At 48.2% G+C, this 26,701-nt stretch overlaps 1 protein-coding gene across 1 annotated transcript in view; it reads left to right on the top strand.

Moving 5' to 3' along the window:
* The first annotated feature begins 450 nt into the window (after window positions 1-450).
* The window catches only part of KSR1 (kinase suppressor of ras 1), a 47,806-nt gene continuing 21,555 nt past the window's right edge, over window positions 451-26,701 (top strand). The window contains exons 1-2 of the mRNA XM_063174169.1: window positions 451-705; window positions 25,735-25,875. Coding sequence (XP_063030239.1) covers window positions 481-705; window positions 25,735-25,875 — 366 coding nt within the window. The 5' untranslated portion in view covers window positions 451-480. The remainder of the gene's footprint in view (window positions 706-25,734; window positions 25,876-26,701) is intronic.

The raw sequence follows: 26,701 nt of genomic DNA on the forward strand, positions 1-26,701 counted from the left end.
GGGACGCCCTGAGGGGTGAGGGATTCGCTGAGGGCTGAGGCGGGAAATGAGGGCTGAGGGACACGGTGGGCACCGAGGGCTGAGGGACGTGCTGAGGGGTCGGGGACGCGCTGAGGGCTGAGGCGGGAAATGAGGGCTGAGGGACGCGCTTGAGGGACAAGGGACTCGCTGAGGGGTGAGGCGGGAAATGAAGGGTGAGGGATACGCTGAGGGGTGAGGCGGGCACTGAGGGGTGAGGGACGCGCTGAGGAGAGCGCCCCGGGGCGGTGGCGGGCGCTGAGGGCGGTGGCAGGGGCGGAGCGGGCGCGCTTGCGGAGCCCGGCAGCCGCGCATGTACCGCGCGGTGATTGCCCGGCGAGCGCAGCGGGGCGGGCCGAGCCGGGCCGGGCCGCCTCCCGCCCGCCTCCCTCCCTTCTTTCCTCCCTCCCTCCGCCGCTCCCCCGCCGCCGCCTCGCCTCCCGGCCTCCCTGATGCCGAGGGATGGATAGAGCGGCTGCCCTGCGAGCCGCCGGCATGCTGGAGAGGAAGGAGCGGAGCGGCGGCGAGGCGGCGGGGCCGCGGGGCTTGCCGGCCGTGCGGACCACGCTGCAGCAGTGCGGGCTGCTGCAGGACCTCATCGACATCTCGCTCTCCAACCTGCGCGGGCTCCGCACCAAGTGTGCCGCGTCCAACGACCTCACGCAGCAGGAGATCCGCACGCTGGAGGTACGGCGCGGTCTGGCAGCCGCGGGCGCCGCAGCGGGGCCGCGCTGCCGCCTCTGCCCCGCACGGCCGGGGCTGCGGCCGAGGCCTGCCGCTGCCCGCCGCCCCGTCCCCTCGGCACCGGGGCCACGCCGCGCCCGCTCCTTCTCCCGCGGGCCGAGCGCTGTTGGCGGGGACAGCGGCGCCCCGGCCCCGCCGCGGAGCTGTCAGCGGGCTCGGCGCTCCCGGCGCGGGGCCCGCCGCCCGGGAAGCCGCGGAGCGGAGCGCGGTGCCGGCGGAGCGCGGACAGGTGCGGGGCAGCCCCTCGGGTGCTCCGGGCTGTCGGGCGGGTGCGCGGGAGCTCCGTGAGGCAGCGTGCGGCCGCCCCGCCGCGCCCCGGGGCCTGGGCCGGGCTCCCGTGTCCCTGTGGAGCGGGATGCGATGTGAGGCGCGGAGCAAAGGTGACTCCGGGCTCGCTGGCAGGAGGTGTGTCCCCACACCGCTGTCCTGGCGTGCTGGGAAAACTCCCCTTTGCCTCAGGTCCTTGGTGTTTGCTCCTGATGCTTCCTGCCCTCTGCTCCAGGCCTGTCTCTCTATCCCTGGCTCAGTTTCACTGATCTAATCTGATCCTCCCTTTCCCTCTGTTGCTGTGGCTCAAACGGCATCATGGACCGGGCTGGAGAGATGTTCTGCTGTACAGAAAGATTATATGAAATTCTTCAAACACAAAACATGCGCTGCTGTGGTGCTCTCAAAGAAGAGCTGTTTCTGTATAAAAGTCTGTATAAGTTCATAGGATGTATTTTTCCTTAGTTAATTTGACTTTTAGAAACTTAAATAACATTTCCTTTTATCTTCTTGGCAGGTAGTTTTGCTTTAAGCAAGCAATCCCCTCCTGTTCCCTTCTTTGATTTAAGTTTGATACAAATGCTAATGCTCCTCTTCTCTACCTGGTACTGGAGACAGTGGAGCTAAACAGAGCTTTAGGCTTTTTAGGAAGTAGGGATCATCACAACACTTTAACTGTAATAAACCTACATGCAGAAAAATCCATTGCATGAGAAATGAAGGTTGGGAAGAAAACCATGAAACAATAGGTGGTAGGTAGCTTTTGGCACAGTCTCCTGGAAATCTATCATTCTTCCTTTATTTTTTGTCTGACTTTTTTGTAGTTTTGTCTGATTGGTTGGTTTGTTTTGTGGGGTGTTTTGTTTTGGTTGGTTCTTTTTCCCCAAAAATTTATAGCGCTGTTCTTCCTCCTGTCACCTCCAAATAGCATCCCAAAGGCTATTCTCTGTGAAACAGTATTTGTAGAGCCTTTTGGCAGCCCTACTTGAGGGCCTTTTCGATGCCCAAACAATGTCAATCAGCATCATTTTGGAAAATGATCATCACTATTTTGCTTGTGGACCTGTCCAAAAGCAAACCTTATTCACAAAGTGTAAAGGCCTTTTATGATCTTGAGGCTCTTCTTAAAGCAACGAAAGCTGTTTCTAGTGATAGTTGTTGAGTGTGTGCACACAATCCTCTTCAGCATTTATCTGTTTAAATAAATGGGTGCCACATTCACCAATGATCATAAAAGCTATGTTCAGAAGAAAATCTCTTCGATGTACAGTCCAGTGTGTGATTTCTCTGGGAGTTCAACCAAGTGCTGGATCTCTGCCCACACATGGAGCTGTGGGCATGGGTACAGACTCCGTGTTCTTTGCACTGTTGGGCTGCCTGTACCAAAATACATGTCAGGCATAGCCCGAGTCTTGTGCTTGACTGTGCCAGGCTGCAGTCACAGAGCCAGACTGCAGGAGCTCAGGGGCTGTGTTTGCTTCCCCAGGCCGTCATTGCTTGTGGTGCCCCTGAGGGAGGTGGGCCCAGAGCTGTCTCAGGTACCAGCTGGAGTTCCTGTGCCCTGATTCCTGTGCCAGCAGTGCCACTGAGGCAGTGTGCCTCTGCCTGTGGGGTCCTGCCAGCACAGACATGAGCTCTGGTCCTGCAGGGAGCTGAGTACTACTGGTGGGTGGACTCTGCAGGCAGCTCCTGAAGAGTCCAGAGTGCAAGTGGGAGCTCAGAGTTCTCCAGGGCCTGCTGTGCTTTCCTGGTGGCCTCCATGAGTCACCAAATGGCTCTGTGGGTCATGATTAGTGTCTGCTGATGGCGCAGTGCTGTGAGCCACATCTGTGCTATACATCCACATCTGTACTATACATATTACTAGTCCTGAACTGGGAGCTTGTCTAGGCTGGGGCTGAATGCTCACAGGGCTTTTCTTCTGCAAAGACTTCAGAGGAAAAAGAATTGTGAAAACTTAGTTCCATTAATATAATTGGTACACTGTGTAGTGATGTGTAGTCGCCAGGTGAAGAACACCAACCTAACCAAGGGCACTTGGGCTCAAGCTTATCTCCCTCCCCATTTACTGCAATGCTTTAATTCCTTCCTCATTCCTCTTGCATGTAAGGTGTTCTCAAAATAAAACACACAGTAGATAAGGATTTCAAACTGGACCTTGGCAGGTCCAGATAAGCACTCACAGAGGCTCAGAAGAGTTCAGGGAAAACTGAGATACAGGAAGGAGAGGAAAGAAAGGGCTGTGGGAATTGCTTGCAAAGGATGTGTTGAGTGTAAAGTGTTGTATGAGCTGACCCTGTTTCAGGGTAGGAAGGCCATTTCTTAGAAGGGCAGGGAGTTTCCCTGTAGTGGAAAGTAGGTTCTGTTAGTTTGGTTATTAGCAGACTGGGTTCTTTGATGCCACAAGGTCTGGTTTGGGTTTTTTTAAGCTTTATATCTTCTGCCCAATAAGTGCTTGAGTGTTTTTCTTTTTACCCAGTGCTGGTCTGTGCTTTCAGTTCTGTCCTAGCGTGTTTACTCACTTCTCAAGTTGACTACAAAACTGAAATGGAAAATAATGGTAATTTTAACCCATATGTAAGAGCAAAAAATGTCTGCCATGTAGTGAGCATCCAGTGTGTTTCCAAGCATCCTTGGAAAGAAATAGCTCTGTCAGTCTTTACCTCTGTCCTTACACTAATCCCTTGTATGACTCAAATTGGTTTTGCAAAGTTAGAAGCATATTATTTTTAGCTGTACTTCTTTGTGAAGGCAGTATCTATCTGGATTCATTTCCCTGGCTGGGAAACTGCTGGTGGGACTGACATCTGTGGTGAAGCACATCCAACTTCCAACTGCAGCTCAAGCCAGTCTGCTGGAGGTGAGCAGGAGAACGCAGTCGTAGGTGCTGGCAGCAGGAAAGGTTCCTGTGGTTTCTCAGCTGGAAACAGCTGCTTTGGTGAGCTGTGGGAGTCCCCAGACTGGGGGGACACCTTCCCCCAGCACCCCCCAGTTTTGACTGCAGCAAAGATGAGAGGAAGGCTGAACTGTGAGACCTGGAGTGGATTTAGACTGCAGATGTATTTTCTTTCTAGCTGGGTTCTTGCCTCAGAAGAGCTGACTGCAGTGGCTCTGGCATGGCAGCTGCATCAAACTGGTTATGGTGGGAGTGTCGGGGTGAGGCAGTAGCACACATTCTGAGGTCTGCCTGCTCTTTGGGAAAACTGTCCTGGCTCTCTGGCCAGACTAGATCCATGGTAGAGACACTCCTGGCCCTGTGTGCAAAGATCAGTTTGGCCTCTTCCTCGGGAATGTCTTCTGTTTGACACCTTCAGCAAACAGAGCACCAGATGAGAAAGCCTGACTCCAGCTGGGCTGTCTCACAAAGTCAGTCTGCTCTCCACAAATCAGCCGTTCAGTGCTGAATGGTACCTGTACATTAAATCTGTTTGAACTTGCTTTGGCATTATCTCAATTCATTTGGCAATTTGTCTGGAAAAGGCTTATCTTGCCAAGCAATCTCTGAACAGAAACAACTATTTGAAAATGGGGGGAGGCATGAGAGAAGAGGAAGAAGGATTGTAATAGTCCACACTTGCAAATTGGAAGTTGGGCATGCGTAAGGGAAGGACAACTGGGTTTGTAAGTTGGAAGCAGTGGGAGTAGTGAATTTTTCAGGCCAAACTGCAACCTGTAGCCACATGTTTATGAGCTTTGTTCAGCTGAAAAGACTTCCTTTCCCGGCAGGTCTTATGTAAGAGAAGAAGAAAGTCTCTTACTTCATCTTACTTTTTGCATATATGCAACACATTTGTTTTTCTTAAAGTGTCTTTTGTTTTTTTAGGACTCTTTCTCCTTTCTAAAATTTGTACACTTCTTGTACAAGATAGTCTTCAACAGAGATTCTATTTGAGTTGGAAGAAGGGAAGACCATATATTATTTTATTATCTAGTCTGCAGTCATCATCTTTCCTTTGTAACAGTTATGATCAGAATTTCCACATCATAATGGAATTTAGCACATCTCTTACCACTGATTCTATATAAATGTTGACACAAAAACTCAGCAGCAGTGTTTTCACTTACCTGGAGTTCCCAGGACAAGCTCTGGTGAGCAGGTTTTCATCAAGGGACTCTTCACTTTTCTGTCAGGCTCTGTGTACTCCTTGCCTTGTGTTGGATTCCATGGTGCACTGACTGGGAAACAAGAAAGGAAGTGTCAGAGTAAGGCTCTGTGCTGCCTTTGCCTTTCTAGGGCTGCCTGTGTGGTCACTGGTAACACAGCATTATTCCTGCTCACCCTCCTGCAGCCCTGGAGCTGCGGGGCAGGAGCCCAGCAGAGCCTGGCTGGGAGCTCTGTCTGTCTGTCTGTGCCTGCACACAGCCACAGGAACCCACACCCTGTGCTGCCACACTGGCCTCAGTCTCTGCACACAGCTTCTGACACAGAGCTGATCTAATCAGGGAAGTGGCCAAGCTGGGCCCCAGCTGTGTCCAGCTGAACTCCTGGTTGTGACCAAGCTTGCCCAGATCCCACCTGCACAGACCTTGGGCTGCTGCTCCATTTCCAATGCTGTGAACTGCATTTCACCCAAGGAAAGCCCCAGTCAGTGTTCCAGCTGCATGCTAGAGACAGATGTACAGCAATGAGTCAGCACTGGGTACACAAATTTATCACCTGCTTTGGTCATAAATAGGAACACTTAACAAAGAAGTCAGGTGACATACCAAATTATTTAAGGAATAGTGTCTGTTACAATATTTCCAACTAAGTGCAATCTATCAGATGCTTGAGGGATAAACCCTCACCTTTCTTTTAAGATTAATATTTCTTACCCTCATTTTCAGCTTAGAGGGATTCCTTTTTTTTTTTTTCTTTTTTTTTCTCCTTAATAAAAGGAAAATGATGCTGAAAGCAAGCCTGGCTATCTCCACTGTTAGGGGGTTGGAGAACGTATTGGCTGGAATACTGCTGTGGTGAAAGGCACAGAGTGATGTATGGATGATCCTGACTCAACCCGCTCTCAGACTTCCCTCCCTGCTCATTTCTCACTCCTGTGGAGCAATCCCACACAGTTGACACTACCAGCAGCACAGAGTTGCCACAGCAGGCAAGTATAGGGAGGAGAAGCTCCCTGAATCTGGAAACACACCTGCTCCAAAAGAAACGGGGACTTCTTCCAGCACAGGACTTGTGAGCAGTTGTGCGTGGAAGTGTCGTGGGCATTCCTGCTGTGGTGGGAATCTGCACCTAGTCAGACTAGCACATGATTAGGAAACAGTTTGGCATTCTGGCTTAGCACCAGTCCTCATTGGCATAGCCCCTGGAATCTAGGACAGGATCAGTCCCCAGTTAAACTAGATAAACTGTGCCTTGCTTGTGGGAGGACAGCTGGGAAGCACCAAAGTTTACAGGTGGTCAGAGAGGCCTTTTGCCTTAAGCCAGAGCGGCACAGAGCTCCTGTGGCACCACAGATCCCAGAGGCGTGTCCCAGCCAGCCCTGCTCCCACTGCACACCTCCAAGGACATGAGGTAACCACTGCTGCAGCTGTGGTGTTCACTTGCACCTGTGCTAGGTGACAGTCACCTGTTCTGTGCTCGGCTCCCTGCCCTCTCTGGAAACCTGCTTTTTGCATCACCTGTTTAAAATGAACCCTGGAGCATTCCTGAGGTGGAATCTCAAGCCTTTGCTTAGGCCCTGCTCTTGGGTTTGAGGGAATCACAGCCCAGGCTGATCATAGGTGTCTGGTGTTTATCCTGCTCTAAGTGCAGCACAGAGGTCTGAGCTGTTGGGGCTGGAGGCAGATGGAAGATCCAAATCTCATTGGACTTACACACCTGAGCTCAAGACTGTTCAAAATCTGTCTTTAAAGGTAAAGTCAGTACAGTTATCATTTGTGTATATATTCTAAAGTGAGCAGAGGCCAGGTCTCTCGTTCCTCTTATGCCTAGTGAGAACATCCAGCTGGTTCTGTGTGCACCTTGGGCAAGCAGGGAAGGGTCACAGGACACTTAAGCACAGAGTCAGGAATCACGCTTTGGTCGGGGTATGGAGTGGCCCTGATAGGATGATTAGTAGTTATCCCACATGGAAGAGCTCTAATAGCAGAGCCTGCGAGCTCTCTTTAGAGCAGTAATTAACGTGGCACTGAGGAATGCTGCTGGGATGCAGCAGATCCAGGCTCTGATCTGCTCTGATCTGATGCTGCCAGAACAGGTCATTGACCCCAGTGTTCAGCATGCAGCCAGGAGCCTCAGGGTTGAGGCCTTGGAAATCTTCAGAAGCTTTTTGCAATGAGTTTAGTACCTTCCTGTCCAGTTCTGCTCCCCTTACGTGCTTCTAAAACGTAGGTTTGTTGATTTATCAAAGAACTTTCACTTCTGTTTGAAGCAACCTAAATTTGGAAAGGAAGTCCTGAGCTCCTTGTTGTTGTGTATGGGTTATTGTTGAGGCCTGCAGGTTCCAGTGTGAGGTTTTAGTTATTAACTGAAGAGAAGAAATAATTAGTAGGTTTTACAGATTGAGAACTGCTCACTGATTTTTGGCCATCAGCAGTAAAAGACACTGCTAGGGGAGGTGATGGGTTTGTCAATAGGTGCACTCATGTGGAGATGTGTGTCCGTGCCCCTTATGCTGCCTACAGTGCTCTTGGAGAACCTCTCCACACCTGGTTCCTACCAATTTTCTAGCAACATTTTTCTTCTTCCAGAGCAGTTTTTCCTTTTTATTTCTAGAGTAAGCTAGAGGATTAAATCCTGCTTTGAAATACAGTTACATAGTTCCTCTGAAATAAGCTGAAGTGGGGAGATTTTGTTTTTTAAAGCTTCCTGACTTTTTTAGATGTCTCCTTAAAAACTCTTCTTTATCTGCCAAGCAAAAGACTTCAGGCCTTTTGCCTTTATGAGCAAAACTGAAACTTTCCACAGTTCTCTTAATGCAAAATGCTTCAGGTTCTTCATCTTTGCTAGGCAGGGCTCTGTGATGTCCTGCTGCCCGTGCCTCCTGCCTGCAGTGGCTGTGTCCTGCCTGTCCCCACCCTGCAGTGTGTGCTCAGCTCTGCCTCAGCACAAGGTTTTATCCTCTGGCCCTGGTGCTGTGACAGCTTCTCTGAGGCTCCACAGACATGGCCTGACTCAGCAATTTTCACACCTCTGCCTTGATCTTTCCTGCCGCTGTAAAACCAAGGTGCAGAGGGGAAGGGGAAACACGTGAGGAAATGCATGGTCTGATCCCTGCCTCTCCCTTTCAGTCCTTGTGGATCCTCCACATGAATAGGCTGGCTCAGCCCTTTCAGTCTTCCTGTACTCTTGACACGAGGAGCCTGCTGTGAGCTCGCTGCCACTGCAGGCATGGCCCCTTCATACTGCAAAGAATAAAGTCTCCACATTCTGGCTGTGTTTTACAGAGTGGGTTAGCAGCATGGTCTGTCAGCTTCCCTCACAGAGCCTCAGTGGTGTGGGAACAGCATCAGTGAGCTCTGCAAGTCTCTGCATTGCTAGAATTCTTTAAGAGTTCTAAGTGCTGAGCCTTCAGCCTCTTCATGCAAGTAGCTGTGGCTCTGAGATTTATCTAACCTCAAACTCTGGGAGAGAGAATGGGGAGGAAGTTGGAGAGCCACCCTGATGCACGGGGGATTTGAAATTTATCAGTAAGAAACACTCATTTATTTGGGAAAAATAATTTTGGGAGCTTTTCCTCCAAGATGACTGACTGACTGCAAACAGACACTAGCTTCTGGGAGGTCAGGGTGGGTACCATGACACAGCTTTGCTTTGATCTCAGGTAGCTGCACCAGGATCACATTTAATTACTTTGAAAGCCTGTCTCTGAGCAGTAGATTCTCTTCCCCCAACTGGGATGGACTTCATTATACAGAGGAGAAAAGTCTGCGTTTTCTTCAGTAAATTCTTATTTTCATGCAAAACTTTGAACTGGGTGATAGCACATTTGAACTTTGAGACTACTTTAGATTTATACTTGAGCTCTGATGTGAGTTTTATGTTCATATTTCTTCTTAGATTTGAGGTATGAAATAAAGCTCTTTTATTCCTCAGAAGTTGAAAGACATGGAAAACCTTCTGTGAGCTGTGGTGCTTTATCTCAAAGCACATATCATTTCCAGCAAGGTAGCTGTTACATTCCTGTAATGTATTGTCCAACTATTATTTAATCAATAAGACATATATTTCACAGCACAGCAGATACACAGCTGTAAAGCCAACAGCCTTGCAAAGCTTATAGTATTGGCTACCAAGTACTGTCCTCCAAAGATTTTCTCATGTTCCAATGAGCTTCTGCTTGCCATCTGCCCTTCACACAGTCGTCATATCATGTCTGTTCTTTGAAAGACAATTTAATTAGATCTTCTTTCAGTAGGTTTTAATCAAGTGTTATGGGGTTGCTGGTGAATTATTTACAGCCGTATCACTTGATGGAACACTTGGTCTGCTGAAGGTATCATGTAAGTGACATCTGTAGCAAAGAGTAGAGCTGGCTTTGACCGAGAACCCCACTTATGTTCCTTGGGGTTGTCCAGTTGACATCAGATGAATGTCAGGTTATGTGAGCCCACTTTCCTTTACAGGAGTAGCAATTGAATGTGACTGCACTGAAAACAAAGGAGTTGAAGCAGTTTAAAACTAGGGTAAGAGCTGAATTTAGCTCTAGTCTCTGCTGGCTCAGTTCTTTTATAAGTGCCTTTCAAGGCTGAATACCTTAAACAGCATGGCCTTGACCCCACTTGAAGCTCCAGCTATTTAAACACGAGTACTGTTGTACTGTCTTCAGACTTGGTCTGATGTTAAAGTGTGTTTTGAATGAGCAAGGGACTAAAAAACAACACTCACATAGCAAAGGATAACCAACTGAGAAAGGGGATATTTTTAGAATTCAGAAGGATTCTTTCTGTGCCTTAGTAGAAATGCCTGACTCTTAGTAGAAATTCTACAGTTACAAGATAACCTTTCATTTTTCATCTTGTTGAATGCATGTTTCAGCAACATTGCTCTTTTGCCAGTTCAGCTCCCATTCTGCATGAGACAGCCCCAGCATGAGGCTGCCATCTACCCAAGTACACCTGGAAGTTTACAGCAATAACTGTTCAGCTCTCTCTTGGCATCCAGAACTGACACTTAATTGTTCTTGTCCCTTTTGAGCCATGTGTGTGGCAAGAAATGCCACATACCATATGGTGGTCTCTTCATGCCCACGGTGCTGTTGCCCACGGCCTAAATAATATTCAGTGTTTGTACGAAGATTTAATTTGCTCACATCTATCTCTGAAATCTCTGCCACTGAAATTATTACAGGAATGCTTTGAAATCCAACTACTCTTAAGCTCCTTCTCTGAATTTTTAAGTGCTTGGACCTTTTCCTGGGGCTGATAGTGCACTACTAGTACAGCTGGCAATCAAGAACTGTATGTAGGAAAGCGACCCCTACCATTGCCCAATCCATGCGTTCTTTCAGTGGGTAAGTGCAGCTGTTTGGCTTTAGGGAATGATGTACAGGGAGGTCCTGGAAACCCCCAAGAGACCAATAGAGAATTTAGCAGGTCATCGTAGCTCGTTGGACATCATTGTGTGTCATGAGCCTTTTGTGAAGGACAAGACTAATTTACAATTTAATTGTGTTGAAATCCTGGATGTGTCAGCATGCTTCACAGGCTCCTCAGAAGGGACAATAGGGTGAGAAGTTGTGTACTCTGCAGTTCCCTCTGCCGTAAGAGAGACACTGCCTACACTCAACCCATGCTTTGATCCTTCCTCATTCGCTAGAATGACCAAAGACGAGGAGGGAGTTTTTAATGTTGGCCAGTGAAAGCTGAGTAGTTACAGTCGCACTGAGGAACTGAAAGCAGTCGGCCTATTCGTGAGAGGCTTTCCTAACTTCTCTTGGCAAGTAGCAAGGGCAGACGCATTTCAGAGAAAGTGCTTCTAGTCCTGATTTTGTTTAGTGTTTGGGCCAGGACAATGTGGAAGTTGGGATAAGAGGGGAATTAACTGCACCTTTATTGCCCTGTAATTCTCATATTGCTCTGTAATTCTCATATTGCTGCTGCAGATGGCCTGACTGGGAGACAAAGGGAGCCTTAGCATTGCTTATCTGGGTTGGATATCTGGAGCACACACCTGACAGGTTACCTTCGAGTCTCAAGGTTCACGTTCAGGTGACACTGTACAGTAGATGGCTTTATAGTGGTTCCTCTCCTTTCAGCTGCTGTGGAGTCCACAGGTGTTTTCCTCTCTGTGTCTGCCATTGCTGTTTGTTGGTTCCATATGGATCCTCCCTGGTCCCAAGCCTTGTGCAGCTGCTGGCAGAGCCTTTGCAGCAGAAGGTGCTGCTCGTGTCAGTGAGAGCCTTCCCCTCCCCCAGGCTGGGATATTCCTTGTGCAACGTGATCTAACCCAGAGTGGTTGGGAACTGATGGTCCAGAGTTCATTTCCAGTTATTATTGTAGTAGGGAGTCAGGCTGGATCGAGGTACTGTTTTCCAGCACAGACCATATACCCTTTGAAAGCATAAACAACCTCTAGGTCAGTTTTGCTTAGCTTCATACACAAGGGTTTCAGCTAAACAGGAAGAGCAAGCAGGAGCTAAGGCACTGCAAGAAGCTGGTTCAGCGCTCATCCATACTGGACTAAGTAAGGTCCCTTTTTAAGTAGAAAAATATACACATGGAGGACTAAGCTCTAAAGCAGCAGTGGGAGCTCCCTGTTTTTGTCTTTTGAGCTGGTCATCTTAACTGCAATGCCTTTTTTCTCATTATCCAGGATCCTACAGAAGCTCTGTGTAGACAGGATCTAGGATAGCTTTGAAGGCAGGCATGTTCAGAAGTTATTGCCACGGTCTCTTAGAGAGACTGGAGATTAAAGGGGCTGAACTAGGTGAATCATTACCCTCAGAGTATGAAATTGTAGTGTTGGGGATCCATGCCTGGTGTTTGTGCAGACCCAGCAGCAGCAATCCGTGTGTAACTACAGCCAGGATGGGAGCACCAAGTTAGTAGCAGTAAAGCCTCCCTCAACTGTACTTTGCTGCACGCTAATACAGCCTTCTGTTAAGCTTTGAGGCTGAAAAGACTCTTTGCACAGCTCAGTGTCTGTATGTTAGATGAGACTAACTTGTGGTGGCTGGCTGTCATTGCCCATTCCAGCTGCACTTGTGCTGCCCTGGCAAACGGGGCTCAGGCAGCTCCTGGAGCAAACTGGGGTCAGAGGCTGTTCAATTGAGAGTGCACTAGGGCTGCACAGCCAGTGGGGAAGGGGAGCCTCTGGGCTGGACAAACAGGTCACACTGGTTTCCAGAGCTCTGTCCTACCTGAGCAGAGCTCCAAGGCTGCAGGATCTGGATGCTTTCAGGTAGGAGCAGCACCAGCGCTTTGTGAGATAAAAGCTTGTCAGAATTGAAGTTCCATCAAGTACTAGAGTGTTTAAGCTTAGTTTAGCAAGCATCCATCTGAATAGTCAATAATTTGACTTCTTTGCAGTTAATAACTAAGTTCCTCCTACAAAGCACCACTGATACAATTAAATTTAATTTCTGACTCCAGATTAACAGCTTCACTTGGTCCTTGCTATAGCCTTTCCTTTAGGGAGAGACCAGCTTGGATATGAGGATCTAACCATTTGTGCCCTCTTCAGGGAGCAGAGGTCACATCCTGCTCTGTCTCTGTAGAGGTGACTCCTGCACTCCTGCTCTTCCTGTTGCCTCGCTCGCTCTGCCCGTGGCCTGCAGAGTAGCAGAGGAGTAGGAAGGAAGAACTAATCCAGCACAAAACCTCACTGAACAGTCAAAGACACCCAACAACTGACCAGCAACTTTAGAGCAGAGTAGAACACACAGCTCATCCCAGTAACTTCAAAACAAAACCAGGGAAAAGGCCATAAATAAAACCTTTCTGCAACACCATCTTCTGTCTCAGCCTTTCCCCACAGCCCACGTTTAACCCAAAATTCTTCAAGTAACCCTTAATTCTCACTGCAATTATACTGCCTCCATCAGTGGGATGGTCCTGGGCTTTCAGAAAGGATCTGCACAGAGGTTTGTCTGGGACTGTGATGTTCCTGATCTTGAGAGAGCAGGAAGGCTAACCCGAGGATGTGGAACTGCAGGGAGAGGGGGCTTTGGACAGGTGCTGGTGAGAACGTTTGGTTGCTGAGAAGGAAAGAGAGCTGACCCTGGAAGCAGACTCACTGGCAAATGGCATCACCAGTCCTGGAGGGAAGATAAAGCTCAGACAGTCCACCATTTTACTTTTTAACTGTTTTAGGAGTGTCTCCTAGAGCTGAGCTGTGGGGGACCCAGTTAACCTGGCAGCTGAATCTCAGTTACACTCACAGCTGTTCCAGTCCTGTATTTTGTGTCTCAGTGCCTGTACACAGCACTCTGGGACCATTCTGATAATTGGTGAGCAAACTGAAAATCTCGGATCCCACTGCATGGCAGAACATACCAAAGCTTTTCTTTTTCCCTTTTAAAATCTTGGGTTATAGGTTCAAAGCATTTTGAACAGAGTGGGGTTTAGTGTATTTTGTTCTTCCTGACAATCCCAAAGTACAATCTCATAGCAGCTTGTTAAAATAAAGCTGTTTTGCAGTTTTAAAAGAGAGATTGTGGCAAGTTGCCACATTCCAGTTAAGCAATTTCCTATAGTTGACTTTTTTTTAAATGCACATTTTTTTCAGCTATGTCCCTACTCTGTTTTCTCTGCAAGAAGACAAAATACCCCAGACAAGACAGAAGCCCCCAACTCTGCATTAATACTTGAAGGAAACCCCCCTCCTGAGTCTCATCATGAGAACAGAACACAGAGCCTTGGCACAGGGGACTGTAGTGTATGTGGCAAACTGGAATTTTTAAGAACTGTGGCTTTTTTTGGAAGCAGCATTTTCCTTCCTGGGGTAGCTTTGCTGTTTTTGACTGCAGCAGCGCTGAGAAGCAGCTCGGCGATGGGAACGCTGCCGTGGGCACGCCGGGCTGTGCGGGCCGTGAGCGGGCGGCGGCTCCGCAGCCGGAGCCCAGGCTCACTCCCAGTGCCGGGAGGGGAGCGGGCTGTGCCTGCCTGGGCTCAGTGGGTGCGTGCGTGTCCTGCGAAATCGGGCTTTGGCAGGTGCACGCAGAAACCCAGTAACTGATTGAAGAACATCTGCTGAGTAATTGAAAAGGAAGAGCAGGCAAGTCCTCAAGGTAGTGAGTAATGCTACAGCTTCCTATTTCTGGGTGACTGTGCTCAGCCCTCTCCCTTTCTCCTTCCAGCTGAAGGAAATGATTGGCAGTGGCGGTGCTGAAGAGGCAAGACTGGACATGCAGGCAGGCCGTGGAAATGGGCTCCAGAGCCTGCGCAGCCAGACTGCTTCTATTGAGCTCCCAAATGCCTGTGTTTGTAACCTAACCCAGCACAAGGCTCAGTTGTACTGCTGGGGTGACAGGCAGCACGGGCAGGACCTCGTCCAGCATTCGGGGAAATCAGGGCATCTGCAAGTTTCAGATAACTTCAGTGTTCTTTGAATGAGATCACAGCTGGAAAGCTAATAATAATGTGCTGCTGATTATTTGCACTTTCAAGATTATACTGTAAACAATCTAGTTGAATTTATAAGTTTCCTTTGCCAAAACACAAAAGAGAAATAAGACTATGAAGGAAGGATGGAGGTAAAAAGTTTTTTTTTCTTTTTGTTCAAGACATTTTTGGATTCAGAAGTTGATCCTAAAGCAAGACTGCTGATACTTAGGGAACTCTGCTATTTTGTTTGCTCGTCCTGTGATGGCTGAGCACTGTAAGTTTTGCGTTTGCGAAATCCTCAGAGTGACTGAGCTGTGGAAGGACAGCTTGTGCTCTCTTTTGGATCAAGCCAAGTATTAGGAAAGCTGAGCGTGGGCACTGACTTTGTGCCTGTGAGACAGGTAAGAAGCTGTCTGCAGATCTGCTGGATGCCTTGGCCATTTGTAGGCCTTCACTGTGTTTCTGGCTTTGGTATTCTGGAGGAGTGCTAGAAAGAGTTACTCCCAGTAGTGTTTTACAGCACACCTGGCAGGAGGTGTAGTAGAGTAGCAGTGGCATTTAGAGTCTGCCGCTGTACAGGTGTGGCATTGCAGCTTTCTACAGCATCCTCAGGATCCAGGATTTTCAGTAATGCCTAACTTATCCATGTTCCTGTTGGAGAGATCAAGGTGAAATACTGTAAATGGAGTCAGACAAACCCATGAGTGATCTTTGTATAATGATGCAGAGCTGCTTGGCTGCAGTGAAAAATCTCAACTCCTGTGGCATGAATTTGCATCCAGCACTCAGAGCTGTCCGCTGGCAGGCAGAGAAATACAACACAGAATCCCTTTGTGTTTCCCCTGCTCCTTGGGAGGAGAGTATTTCCATGACAGACTAGCACACAGGCTGTTACAATGGCTTTTTCTTTTCTCCTCAGCAGTTTGGGTTTTGTGTGTTTCTGGTGGATGTGGCTCAGCACAGCGAGTCCCTTCTCTGGGCTGAGCAGGGGCAGTGGAGACCCTGAACCCAGAGCCTGCTCAGCTTCTCTCCAGCACATAATCCAAGGACAGACTTTAAGACAAAAGAGATGTAACTCAGCACAACGGGTGCAAAGGGGTGATGAAGAAGTTTTCTGAAGAGTATTTCCTAAAGAGCCTGTAGAGCATGAAAAGAGAAATGGAATGAAACCATACAAGTGCATAAATAATGTTTTAGAATGTTTCTTACAGGCTGATGCTCTGGACTTTTTTCTGAATTGTGGAAGTGATGGCAAGTGTGAGGCCTTTGCTCTGTTCTAAAGGCCTTTTTCTAACCCCCAACTGGAGCAAAAATGTCAGGCTCAGATTTTTCACAAATTCTGCATAAAATAATTTTTGGACACACAAGCAAAATGCTTAAACTCTGATTCTAAACTGGCACGTTTTCTTCCATTGTACATTTAATGCTCGTTTTTATTAGAAGAATATGTTTTGAGAACTTTAATTTGCTTCCATAGAATGCTTTGAAAATGAGAAACTTGGTTTTAGCCAACTGTCACAGTACACTTCTCTTAAATGAGCAAAACCAAAGGAAAACCAGCCCCAACCCCAACCTCCTGTTCTGCTTAAGTACAGAGACAAATGTGGTGTGTGAAGTTTCTGTGGAAATTCACAAAAGTAATGGATATTGTACCTGCCTGAAAGATGCTGAGCTTGGAGCTTGTTATCTTTGTATCTGTGATCTTTTATCAAATGTTGATTAAAATCTTTCTAGGCTGCTCAATGATGCCAGGTAGGTGTTGCAGAACTGTCTGCTGTATGGCCAATTGCTGCTTATCAGTCTCCTCTGTATTTTTCCTCATACAACTATTACTGGGTCATCACCTGTATTTTTCTCTACTTTTTAAGTGGGCACAACATGGTTTGGGTGAAAGTCTCAGGGTCATAAGGAAAAAATGTTCTTTTTAGGGTTGGCAATCTGGGTTCAGGTGTCTGCACTCTAAATCCTCTATTTGTATTTAACTAATGATAGAAACCCCTCGTGGTTGCTACAGGCAAATGTGAACCAGTAAGAGAGAGCCCCAAGGAGATTTTTTGAAAAACAAAATGTGAGCAGTGAGCCATGGCAGCTTTCTCACTCAGTGTCTGTGAAAAGAGAAATGTGACCCCCAGTCCTTGCCAAAATAGCTCAGTTCTTTCTAGCAGAAACCCAATAATTGGGAGCATTTCAGAGAATACAGTTTCTTAGCTGAGATTTCCCAGGGTGCAGAGACAGAACATCTTCAGCTCCACGACCTGCAGCCTGCTCCTACAGAGATTTAACACTTCTCTGTGTAAACCTCTTCCCCAAAGCCCAGCCCGGCAGCAGTCTGGGGAACCGTGTGTGCCGTGGAGGAGGGGAAGGTGAACTCTGGAAGTGCTCGAATAATTGAGTCAAACAAGCAGAGGATTTGATATTGTTGTGTTTTTGTTTCCTTCCCTTGGTGTGCTAATAAGCCTGAGAACAAACTGCTAATCTGTCTCATTCCCCAGCCAGTACGTGAGGGAATGGTAGAGACTGGAGGTTTGTGCTTGTATTTTATTGAGGCTACAGAAAAAGAAAAGTGTAAGACAAAAGGAAGATCGCTGTGAAGGCAGGGGAAGAAACATGGGAAAAAGCCTTTGGGATTAGGGACACCTAAATGCTCCATTGAAGGAGCTTGATTCCTTCCAAGACCTCTCAGTTCTGTCCTGGGGAGTGTTCAGACCCCATCCAAGGTGTTTGCCTTGGAGCTCACTCTGTGCCAGCTCGGGGTGCTCAGGACCTGCAGAATGAGGCCTGCAATGAGGAAAGGGAAGTGCAGGAATATGACGGGGATCCACAATTAGTCATTCTCTTCCTGACCTTGCTGAAGGAAATGTCTGGCTTTATATTGTCTGCTGTAAACTTGCCTTTATTTAGGCTCTAAGTTTACACATGCACAGGTTGTTGGTGTCTTTATTTCCACTTCCTGAACCATCAGCCAAACATACCTGAGAGTTCTTTCAGAGATGTGTGAGAATGATTAGTGCCATAAAAACTATGGAGGATATTGTCTTTAAAGGCACTTAAAGTTTTGAATTTTACAGAGAGATCCATGGGCTGTAACACAACTCCTATCCCCAGAGCATGGCCTGGTGCTTCCTTTCCAGATTCTGAGCCTTCCATAGTCTTTCTCACTGTCACTTGCTGCCTTCTGCTGCAGTCGTTGGAAAGCCCCCAGGGGTGGGGGGTAATTGTTTTCTTCATGGGAGGAGAGATCCAGTGGGTTTGCCAAGATACTGAATAATTATAGAGAGAGGCAGAGTATTAATGTTATGTTTGGGCCGCATTTGCCTCTGTAGGACTTCACAGGGTTGGACAGGTACTGGTTTACCTGCACTGCTTGGAGAAGCCTGTGTGGTGTTCTTCACAGCTGGGTAAATCCACTGGCCTGCCCAATGGCCGTGCCCCAACTCCATGAGGGAGGGGAAAGCTGCACAGGTCTGCAGGGCAGTGTGAAATAGCAATAGCCTTCAGGAGAGGCTGGGCAGGAGGAGCTTGCTGTGCTCCCTATGGAGGCACAGCTGAGCCCGATCAGGCGTGGCCGAGGTGAAGAGGCCCCGCTGGCTGCAGGGGAGCTGAGAGCAGCAGATCTCATGTGGCAGCAGCAGGGCTGTGCTCAGCAAATGGCAAGTACAGTTCTTAGTCTTGCAGAATGCTCTCAGTCATTCTGTTACACTTGTGTGTCCTCGGGTTGCAAGGGGAGGGGGAAGGCTTTCATTTTTAGTGTTCAGTGGGTGTGAAATCTCTGATCTTTAAGCAGAGCACTGTTCCTGTAGCTGCATTAGGCTCAGATGCCTCGCTGGGATGAAATCTTTGAAGAGAATTATGTTATGAGGCTCAGAGAACTACTTGATTGTGCAGTTTCATCCTCCCACTCTTAGCTGGGAAGGCCTCAACTGAATGTTTACAGCCTCACTTGCTGGGATTGTGAAAAAGAGAAGAGTGGAGAAGAAAAGGAGTGGTATGTGGCCTTCAAGTGACCCAGAAATGATGCTGTCTGCATCATTTGACAAAGCAGAAATAACATACTGTAGTGTTTGGGCAGTGGCTATTGTGTCAGCCACAGGCATGACTGAGGGTTCAAAGGAAAATCCATCCATCTGGTGTTCCATCTCTCCTACCCCTCTACCTCTCTGTGCTTGTATTTACCAGTTTCTCCTAAGGCCTCTCCCCCCCAGCACACCTTGCCACCACCCTTTCCTGCTGGCTTGTGCAGGGTCCTGTTTTGCAGGGTCTGTTTAGCAATGCATTGAGAAATTATTTCCTTTTCTGTTACAAGTGAGCCCAAAGTCCCTGAGCAGCACAGCTGGGTCCTGCAGGAGCAGCAGGGCTGGCACCATGGCTCCGTGGTGGGACTGCCACCTGGGGACTCGTTCCATCGCTTCTGACACCTTCTGCTTTTCAGAGTCCCTGCTGCTGCGAGCCACTGCTTAGAGCAGAGCACTGAGAGAGCTTTCGTGGCCCCTCTTCAGAGCTGCTCCTTCACTTTGTGCAAATTATTTTAATCCTTCTTCCTCTTTCTTGTTTTTAACAAGGTGCTCCTGCATGGGGTCCTTTGAGTGCATTGATGTTCCTGAGGTGTTTGTGGCATTCGGAGCAGTGCCACTGTTCTGCAGCCACTCTTGTTCAAGGGCATGGTGCCTGTGGCCCAGCACAGCAGTCACCCCAGACCTGGGGCCTGTCACTGCCCCTGTGTGGCCAGGGCAGGGGGGGATAGCAAATGCGCCAGGCGAGCAAGAGCTCTGCTACTGTTTCAGCACAGCTAAAGCTACAGAAACCAGGCCTCCCATTCTGGACAGGTGTCCTGCTCACTGCCAAGCTTCTTGCTGAATGAGTCAGCTGGGTTCAAGCAGAGAATGAATTCCACAGGCTGCAGGTCAGAGGCTGACGTGTAAGTAAGTGAGCCCCTTTTATTTCTCGGATGCCACCTCAAATAAAGCAAATGACTTTGCTGCCAGTTATTTCTCTGTAATGTTTTGTTTTGATACCTATTTTACCATGCATGGCTGGTGAAAATACAAGTCACAATATCATCCTTTAGTAGCTTCGGTTCTATTGGTTTTGAGGGCAAAGCCATGTGGATGGCAAATGGAGTGACCTAATTTTTTAGGATACAAATAATTCCTTGAAATGAAGTGTTTTGCTTCTCTTCCTCGTACTTTGGGTCCTGTGCAGATACTGTGCTTGCCTTGGAAAGAGCTGTTTGAATTTCTTGCTGATCTCAAGGTAGTTTGGAAATCTGTGAGATTGTGAGACTCTCCAGCTGAATCCTGCATTATGTGACTGTTCCTAATGGAAGCACAGATGGGAAGGATGGTTTTCTCTGTGGCTGAACGAAGTGTTCTATGAACAGGTTTGGATCAGATTTCACTGCAAATTGAGCATATGTCATGTGAAAAGGGTACAGACCCACTCTCTCAGTTTAAGCAAGCAGATTTGGTTCTAAACTAGTCAAAACCAGGCAGTTCAATTCTCCCTGTACTAGAAAGGGAACACTTCACACTGCCATCAGGTATCTTTATACCTACAGGCACAAGGAGGAGTTGTCTGAACAGAGGGGGAAATGAGAATTTCTGAGGCTGCAGTTGGTGCTGGTGATGCTGTGATCAGAGGCTGATTACCATCCAGATAGCTGGGGGCACTCAGATGAGTCAGCCGCTGAGAGCTTGGGTTCGCAAAGGAGCAGCTCAGTGCTCTGTGGGCAGAGCTGTGGCACGGTTGGGTTGTTGTCAGCTGAAGGGCCCTGCAGACCCTCACATGGAGCAGAACTGGTTTGGATGGTTGGCCGCACAGCACAGAGAAGCCTGTCCTGTGCCTGCAGACCCCTGGCAGAGCTGAGCCTTGTGTGGGCACCTGCACAGGGGCTTTCTGAGCTCTGCCCCAGATCTGTGTGCTGTATAACAGTGACATCCTAGGCCTTTTCCTTGCAAGGATCAACCCTGCTGCACCCTTTTTTCACTTTAAACTGGATGACTTTTAGAAAGTGCCCTGAAGTATCCTCACATGCTGCTGCTCTCCCAGTAGCTGGTGAGATCTTTATCAGTTTCTCACATGGTTGTCAAGCATGACTTCAGAGACAAATTTGGTAAGTCCAATTCTGACCTTTTATGTTCTCTTCAGTTCTCAGGTGGCCTGGAAGGTTTTTTGGTCTGACATAGCATTTGTATATATAATGGCACTGGGGAGAATAGATAAGAGTCAGCAAAAGGTGTGAAGGGAATCCACTTTCACTGGATGCCTTCAGATGACTCATCTGACTCTCCCCAGTGCCCTGTGCAGATAAACTCCGGCTCAGAAGTTTTGTCTTCTGTTTGAGGAGGCAGAAATGCAGAACATCCCTCACGCTGTGATCCTGATCTGGCCAGTGCATGTCCTGCTGCACCAGGAGCTGCTGGGGTGCTGCAGGGAGTGCTCCCTGCCCTCTGGGCTGGTTCTTGGCAGGAGCTTAATAGAGGAGTTCCTTCCTGATTAATTCCTGTCTGAGGCAAGATAGATGATTTGCATTTCTCTTAACCACATGCAAGAGCTGGGCCATACATCGATCTGATCCTTTTAAAGCCTCAGCCAGCAGCTGGGTAAATTGTAGGGCAGGACTTGGTTGTAGCCTTGGAAGTTTCCGTGTAAGCTCATGTTTATCGTCTCCTCCAGTGCTGCCAGGCTCCCAGAGATTTCATCTCTGGGCACAGGAGCAATAGGATCTGCTTTTGACCATGTGCTGGATTTGTTGATTAAATCATGACAGTTGTTTGTTTTGGGTATTGCAAAACTCCTCTTCTAAACATTGCGTATGTTTCAAGTCAACAAGAAAAGTTGCAGGCTTCACTGAGCAGATTATAAGTTTTGTGAAAGTGTGAAAACATGGCATTTGGTTGTGAAACGTATGATTGAATCAAACTTGGTCTCCAACTGTTGATATTCTGAAGAAATCTTGGCTGGCACCTTGGTATAGCAGAGTCCGCCCTCTGCCTGTCTCCAAGTTGTTTAATTTATAATTTCCAAGTCTCCCTTGTTTTTTGTGAGTTGAAAATCACTATATTTGCTGCATTTATAGGGTATTTCAAGATAAGCAGATTAAAAACATGAAACTAAGCCACAGAAGGCTTCAGAAAAATGGGGAGTCTTCTAGCCTTTGCTCCTTTTTCCATGTTTATTTGGATCAAGTGCATTGGATTCAGACTGGGTTTTGACAAAGTGCAGAAGCTGCAATAGGTCTAAGTTTAATGCCTTTTAGTGACTCTGGAACAAGATGCCACTTTTCTAAACACAAATAAAACATAATCAACAAGAAGCTTGGGGAGAGTTGATGCCCAAATGCATGAAACTTGATTTATCTGGTTAGTATCTCCTGAATTCTGCACCCCAGTGTCAGTGATCTGGTTTTTCAGATGCCTTTCTGTGCCATGTCTGCAGAAGTGCAGCTGAAAAACTTGTGGGCATTTGCTTTTTGTTTATCGTCCTCTAAAGTCCCAGCTGTTGGCTGGAGGTCATGGATATGGGCAGACTTGCATCTCAAGAGATCTGCTGTTTATTTTGCAGAAATAAATTAAAAAGTACAAGCGTGGCAGATTTCTCCTAAACTTCTTGGACCTGCTTCTCATCTGTGCTGGAAAGGGGTCTTTAAAGGTGCTGTAAGGAGATGAACATGACTCCAGGAGCCCCTGGCAGCATGTGCCCTTCTCAGAGCAGTGAGGACTGGTGTCCTGGCCATCAGCTGCACCAGGCAGAGCAGCAGGGCTCTGCCCTGGAGTCAGTGATGTGCTCCAGCTGCTCCGTATCCTGTCTCTGTTCTTGCCCTTTCCCATCTCTGTGGGTTCAAGGCAGCTGGAGTACTGCTGCTTCTGGTGTGGGGTTTGCCATTTGTGATGAGTAGGACGTGCCATTTAGCAAGCAGGCAGTGAGTAGCTACTATTGGCTTTATCTCTCAGTCTAGTTTGTGGTTGGAGACCTGTGTGCTGGTTGTGGGTTTTTATGTGCGTCACTGAACCCAGAAATTTTATTATATTCTCAGAAAAGGGTTTTGCAACAGCTCAGCTATTAAAGCCAAACCATGTAGTTTAGTAAAAAGTCTGGGCAGGAAACAACAAAATTAAATTCATCCTAGGGGAGAAGCGTGGTGCATGTAGGCTGGGACGAGAATGCAAATACACTATTTATAGGACTAGGGGAAAACAAATTTGGACTTGAGGAGTAAAAGCGAAAGAGTTATCCGGGAAAAACCAGCCTTGGCCCTCTGAGACACTCAGACCTGTGCTGCCAGAGTGCTTATCCATTTTGGAGAATTCGTTACATTCCAGCAAAGGAGAAAAGCTCCACATTGAAATCCATGCTGCACAGAGTCCCTTCCAGCAGTGTCCTTTAGGAGTTTGTGCTATGGATGACACCTGGGCAGGGGAAATTCTTGAACCAGTATTTTTTAAGCAGTACCGAACCAGCTGAGGCTGGTGCCTGCTCCAGGGAGCTCCTGCAGGAGGAGCAGGCAGAGCTGGGCAGGGAGAAGGGGAGGGATGAGTGCATTTGCTCCTGATCACTCAGACCAGTCTGTGTCAGAGCCAGGAGTGCAGCCCAGCTCTGTTCTCTTACTCATGTGATGCTTCTGGAGTTACTCTGGGGCTGGCCAGGAGAACTTCTGTGAGGAGTGCAAAAGCAGTGGCTGTACCTCAGCCATATCCTGCCTGGAGCAGCGTGCTGTCCTCGTGACACTGCATGCTGGAATTGGGTAACGTGGGGCACACATTTTCTGTATAGTTTCTTTTACATAATTTGTGATTTTTCATTTATAAATAGATGCTAAGTCCTCCTTTCATTCCACTGTGGTTTTTAGAACAGATTCTGACACCTCCAATGCCTGCAGTTCCCTGCTTTATTCTGGAGCATGTGCTACTTTTAGGGCATTTGCCTGTAATTAGTGTTCTATATAACGAAGCATGGAGCTCTGTCTTTACAGAGTATGCTGATAACTCGTCCTTCTTCCAGGAAAAATAAATCTTGCCTGATGGGAGATCCTACACTAAAATAACAGATTATAGTCAGACTGCAGATCCAAGCTGCTGCTTTAGACACAGGCCCATCAGGGCTGGCTGTACCAGTTCCAAAATCACTGTGCAATCTTGCCTCTGTCCCTAGGTGCTCTGCAACCCTGAGGCGTTCCCAGGAATGGGGAAGGGTGAGGTGAGCCAGGGGCAGCAGCAGCTACATCCTGCAGTGCCCTGGGAATTCCATGGACAGGCTCACAAACATGCTGAGCTGTCTGCCTGGGCTGGATGTTGTGGTTGCAGTTTGTGTATCAGAACACATATCGTCATTGGCCCTTCCCTCGAGTGGCCTCTGCAAAGAGACAAGGCTTGGATGATCTCTGTCTTCCGTCTCTTTTCCATGACATAGCTATTGCACAGTTGGGAAGCTGTTTCTCATTTGTGTAAGCTGATTTTTGGCATACCGGGGGCTGCTGAGTCTACAAACTTCCTGCAGCCTCTTCTTTCTGCCTGTCCTGAGGGGCCCTTGCCCATCCACTCATCCCAGTGTCAGTGTCCATAGTGGGGAAAAGCACGCTGAAAGAAAGAAAATTTAAACCAAGCACCGAGCAGGAAAATCCTTGGGACAGCACCTGCAAGCTGCTTTCTGCCATGGCGGTGAACAGGAGAGCCCTGCGGACAGGCTGCTGTGGGAAAGGACGTGTGACAGTGGAAAGGCAGAAGGTCAGCACTGAGGCAGCCTGTGACACGTGTGTGCCCCAGAGTGCACAGGGCTGCCTGCAGGATCCCAGCTGCCCTGCTCCAGAGCCAGGGGAACTCGGGGCAGGGCACAGCTGAGGGGCTGGTGCAGAGAGGGCAGCCAGAGCAGAGCCAGCAGCAGCCCCTGGGGTGACACAGGGCCCAGCACAGGGCACACAGGGCAGGGACAGAGCCCCTGGGCCCTGCCTGGCACACAGCAGCAGCGTGGCAGCCACTGGGGCCCAGGCGCTGCTGAGCCCACAGCCAGTCCCTGCCCTGCCCTGCTCTGGCCGAGGAAGCAGAGCAGGGGTGGAAAAAAGGAAGTGCTGTGAGCCCCTTTATATAAAAAGAGGTACTGAGAATGAATGGTTGGGATTTCCAGTTCACTGTAGGGCTGGGGCTCCAAAGCCCTGTTGGGAAGTTGTGGTGAAAAGGCTCCTCTGGTTTCAGCAGGGGTGGTCAGGGTGAGAATGCAAAGGGATGGCTGAGTTTCTAGGACATGGCAGTCCTGGATTGCCTCTCCTGGGAATGGCAGTGCTTTGCATTGCTCTGGGCATTACAGGAATTGGAATCACTTCAGTATTCACACACATTTTGACAAATCTCAAACTGCATGGCACTGCTGTCAGAATTTGGTGTGTGGGCAGGGACAAACTTGTTACAGCTGATAGTTGTAAGGAATAGATTGCTCATAAAACATGCTCTTAACTAACTTCATAGGAAAGCACTTAAACTGTAAGAGGAGACACATGATGGTTGAAGAATCCATGTTTGTTATTTCCTTTACATTTGCAGTCTGATCGTGTCCCAGATGCTAAAATTTGTTGACTAAGAACATGTTTTGGTTTATAAATCATAGATCAGCTAACTTGCTTTGAGGCATTGTTTTGTTAGGAAGGTTTTGAAGCTTAAGCCTGCCTTGTGGGAATGTGTGACACAGTGTGCAATCTTTGGAGAGTATTTTCTTTTTTGATAAGCAAACATAAGGCACAAACAATACTCCTTTTTGCTGTTTTATTCTTTTGTGCCTTAAGTGAAGAATTCTGTGTAGTGCATTTGCCATGAGATGGTCAGGAGATAAAAGCTTTGGAATAAAACTTTAGAATAGAAGATGAGCAGAAATCATCTAGTCCAACTGCCTGAATTTTTGTTCTTTTAAGTTAGCTGGTTTTAATGTTGATTTTGTAATAGAAATGCCCATCAGATAACAGGCCTCAGAGTCTTTGGGTACTTTGGCTATTCCTGCCTCAGAACTGCTGTTGATGGGGGTTTAGAGCAGGCCCTGCCTTCTGCTGGAATGCTGAAGAGCAAAGAAGCTCAGTGTGAGGGAAATGCACTGCGTGGATTTCCCCAGAGCTCACAGGAGGATGTCACTCCCATGTCATGTAAGAGCCCTGCTCACAAGCCAGCACACCCCGAGTACAAGCACAGCCTGGGAAGGTCAGCCCGTGCCCAGGAAGCTCAGAGTGTGTGTTCTGCTCCCCAGGTGAAGCTGATTGACTACATCCACCGGCAGCGGCAGTGCAAGCTGAGCGTGCCCCTGAGCGACCGCACCGCCGAGCTCAACAGCTACCCCCGCTTCAACGACTGGCTGGACATCGTCAACGTCAGGAAGGAGGTGGTGCAGGTAAGGAGGGGACACAGCCCCCACAGCGCCCTCCCGTCCCTTCAGTGCATTCCCAGCTGCCTGTGGCTCTGGGAGCCACGGCAGGACTTAATCACTCACTACCTTTGTGATACTAACAGTGCTGTGCTGCACTGTGTTCTGTGTCCAGCATTAGCCAAAGCAGGACTGTTGTTACCGTCTCACACGCACACGTAGAGCTCAGTTCACTGACAGTTAAACAAGGCAGAAAAGGCTTTTTCTATTCTTTTTCCCATTTTTGCCTCTGCAGGCCAGGTCACAATGTTCTCATTCAGTTTCCTTTGATCGCTAAACAACCACAATTTTTCTTTGACCTCAGCAGGAATCTGCCTGGGTGAAAAATTCCACAAATTTTCATGGAAGTTATTCCAGCTTGGTTCTGATGTAACTAAGTGGTCTCTTAGTTAAACAGTACGGGTTCAGGACGAAGTTGTTCCTTTTATTTCCTACTGTTCATTTTGGGTGTGGTGCTGGTGTTGCCTTCCAGCCCAGCAAGGTTTTGGATGGCACAGCCAAAGGTGCAGCACTGACAATGAGGACAAAAGCAGCCTGTTGCTGTGGCCAAACTGCCAGGCTCCCAGCTAGTGTTGGTTTCTAAGGTTACTGGAATTGCCTGAGTCTAAAAGAATGTCTTTGTAGCTCTTTTATAAATCCTTTGTGATGCCTACAGAAAGGAGAGGGAAAGAGGTGAAGGAAAGGGAGGAGGGAGGTGGACAGTTCAAATCTGCTACATCCTGCTAATTCAGGAAGCAGAGGGGGTTGAGACTGCCCTTCTGTATGTGTGGTCACTAAAAGGGGTGAACAAGTT

The sequence above is a fragment of the Melospiza melodia genome, chromosome 21 (assembly GCF_035770615.1).
Source record: "Melospiza melodia melodia isolate bMelMel2 chromosome 21, bMelMel2.pri, whole genome shotgun sequence".
Classification (NCBI taxonomy): domain Eukaryota; kingdom Metazoa; phylum Chordata; class Aves; order Passeriformes; family Passerellidae; genus Melospiza; species Melospiza melodia.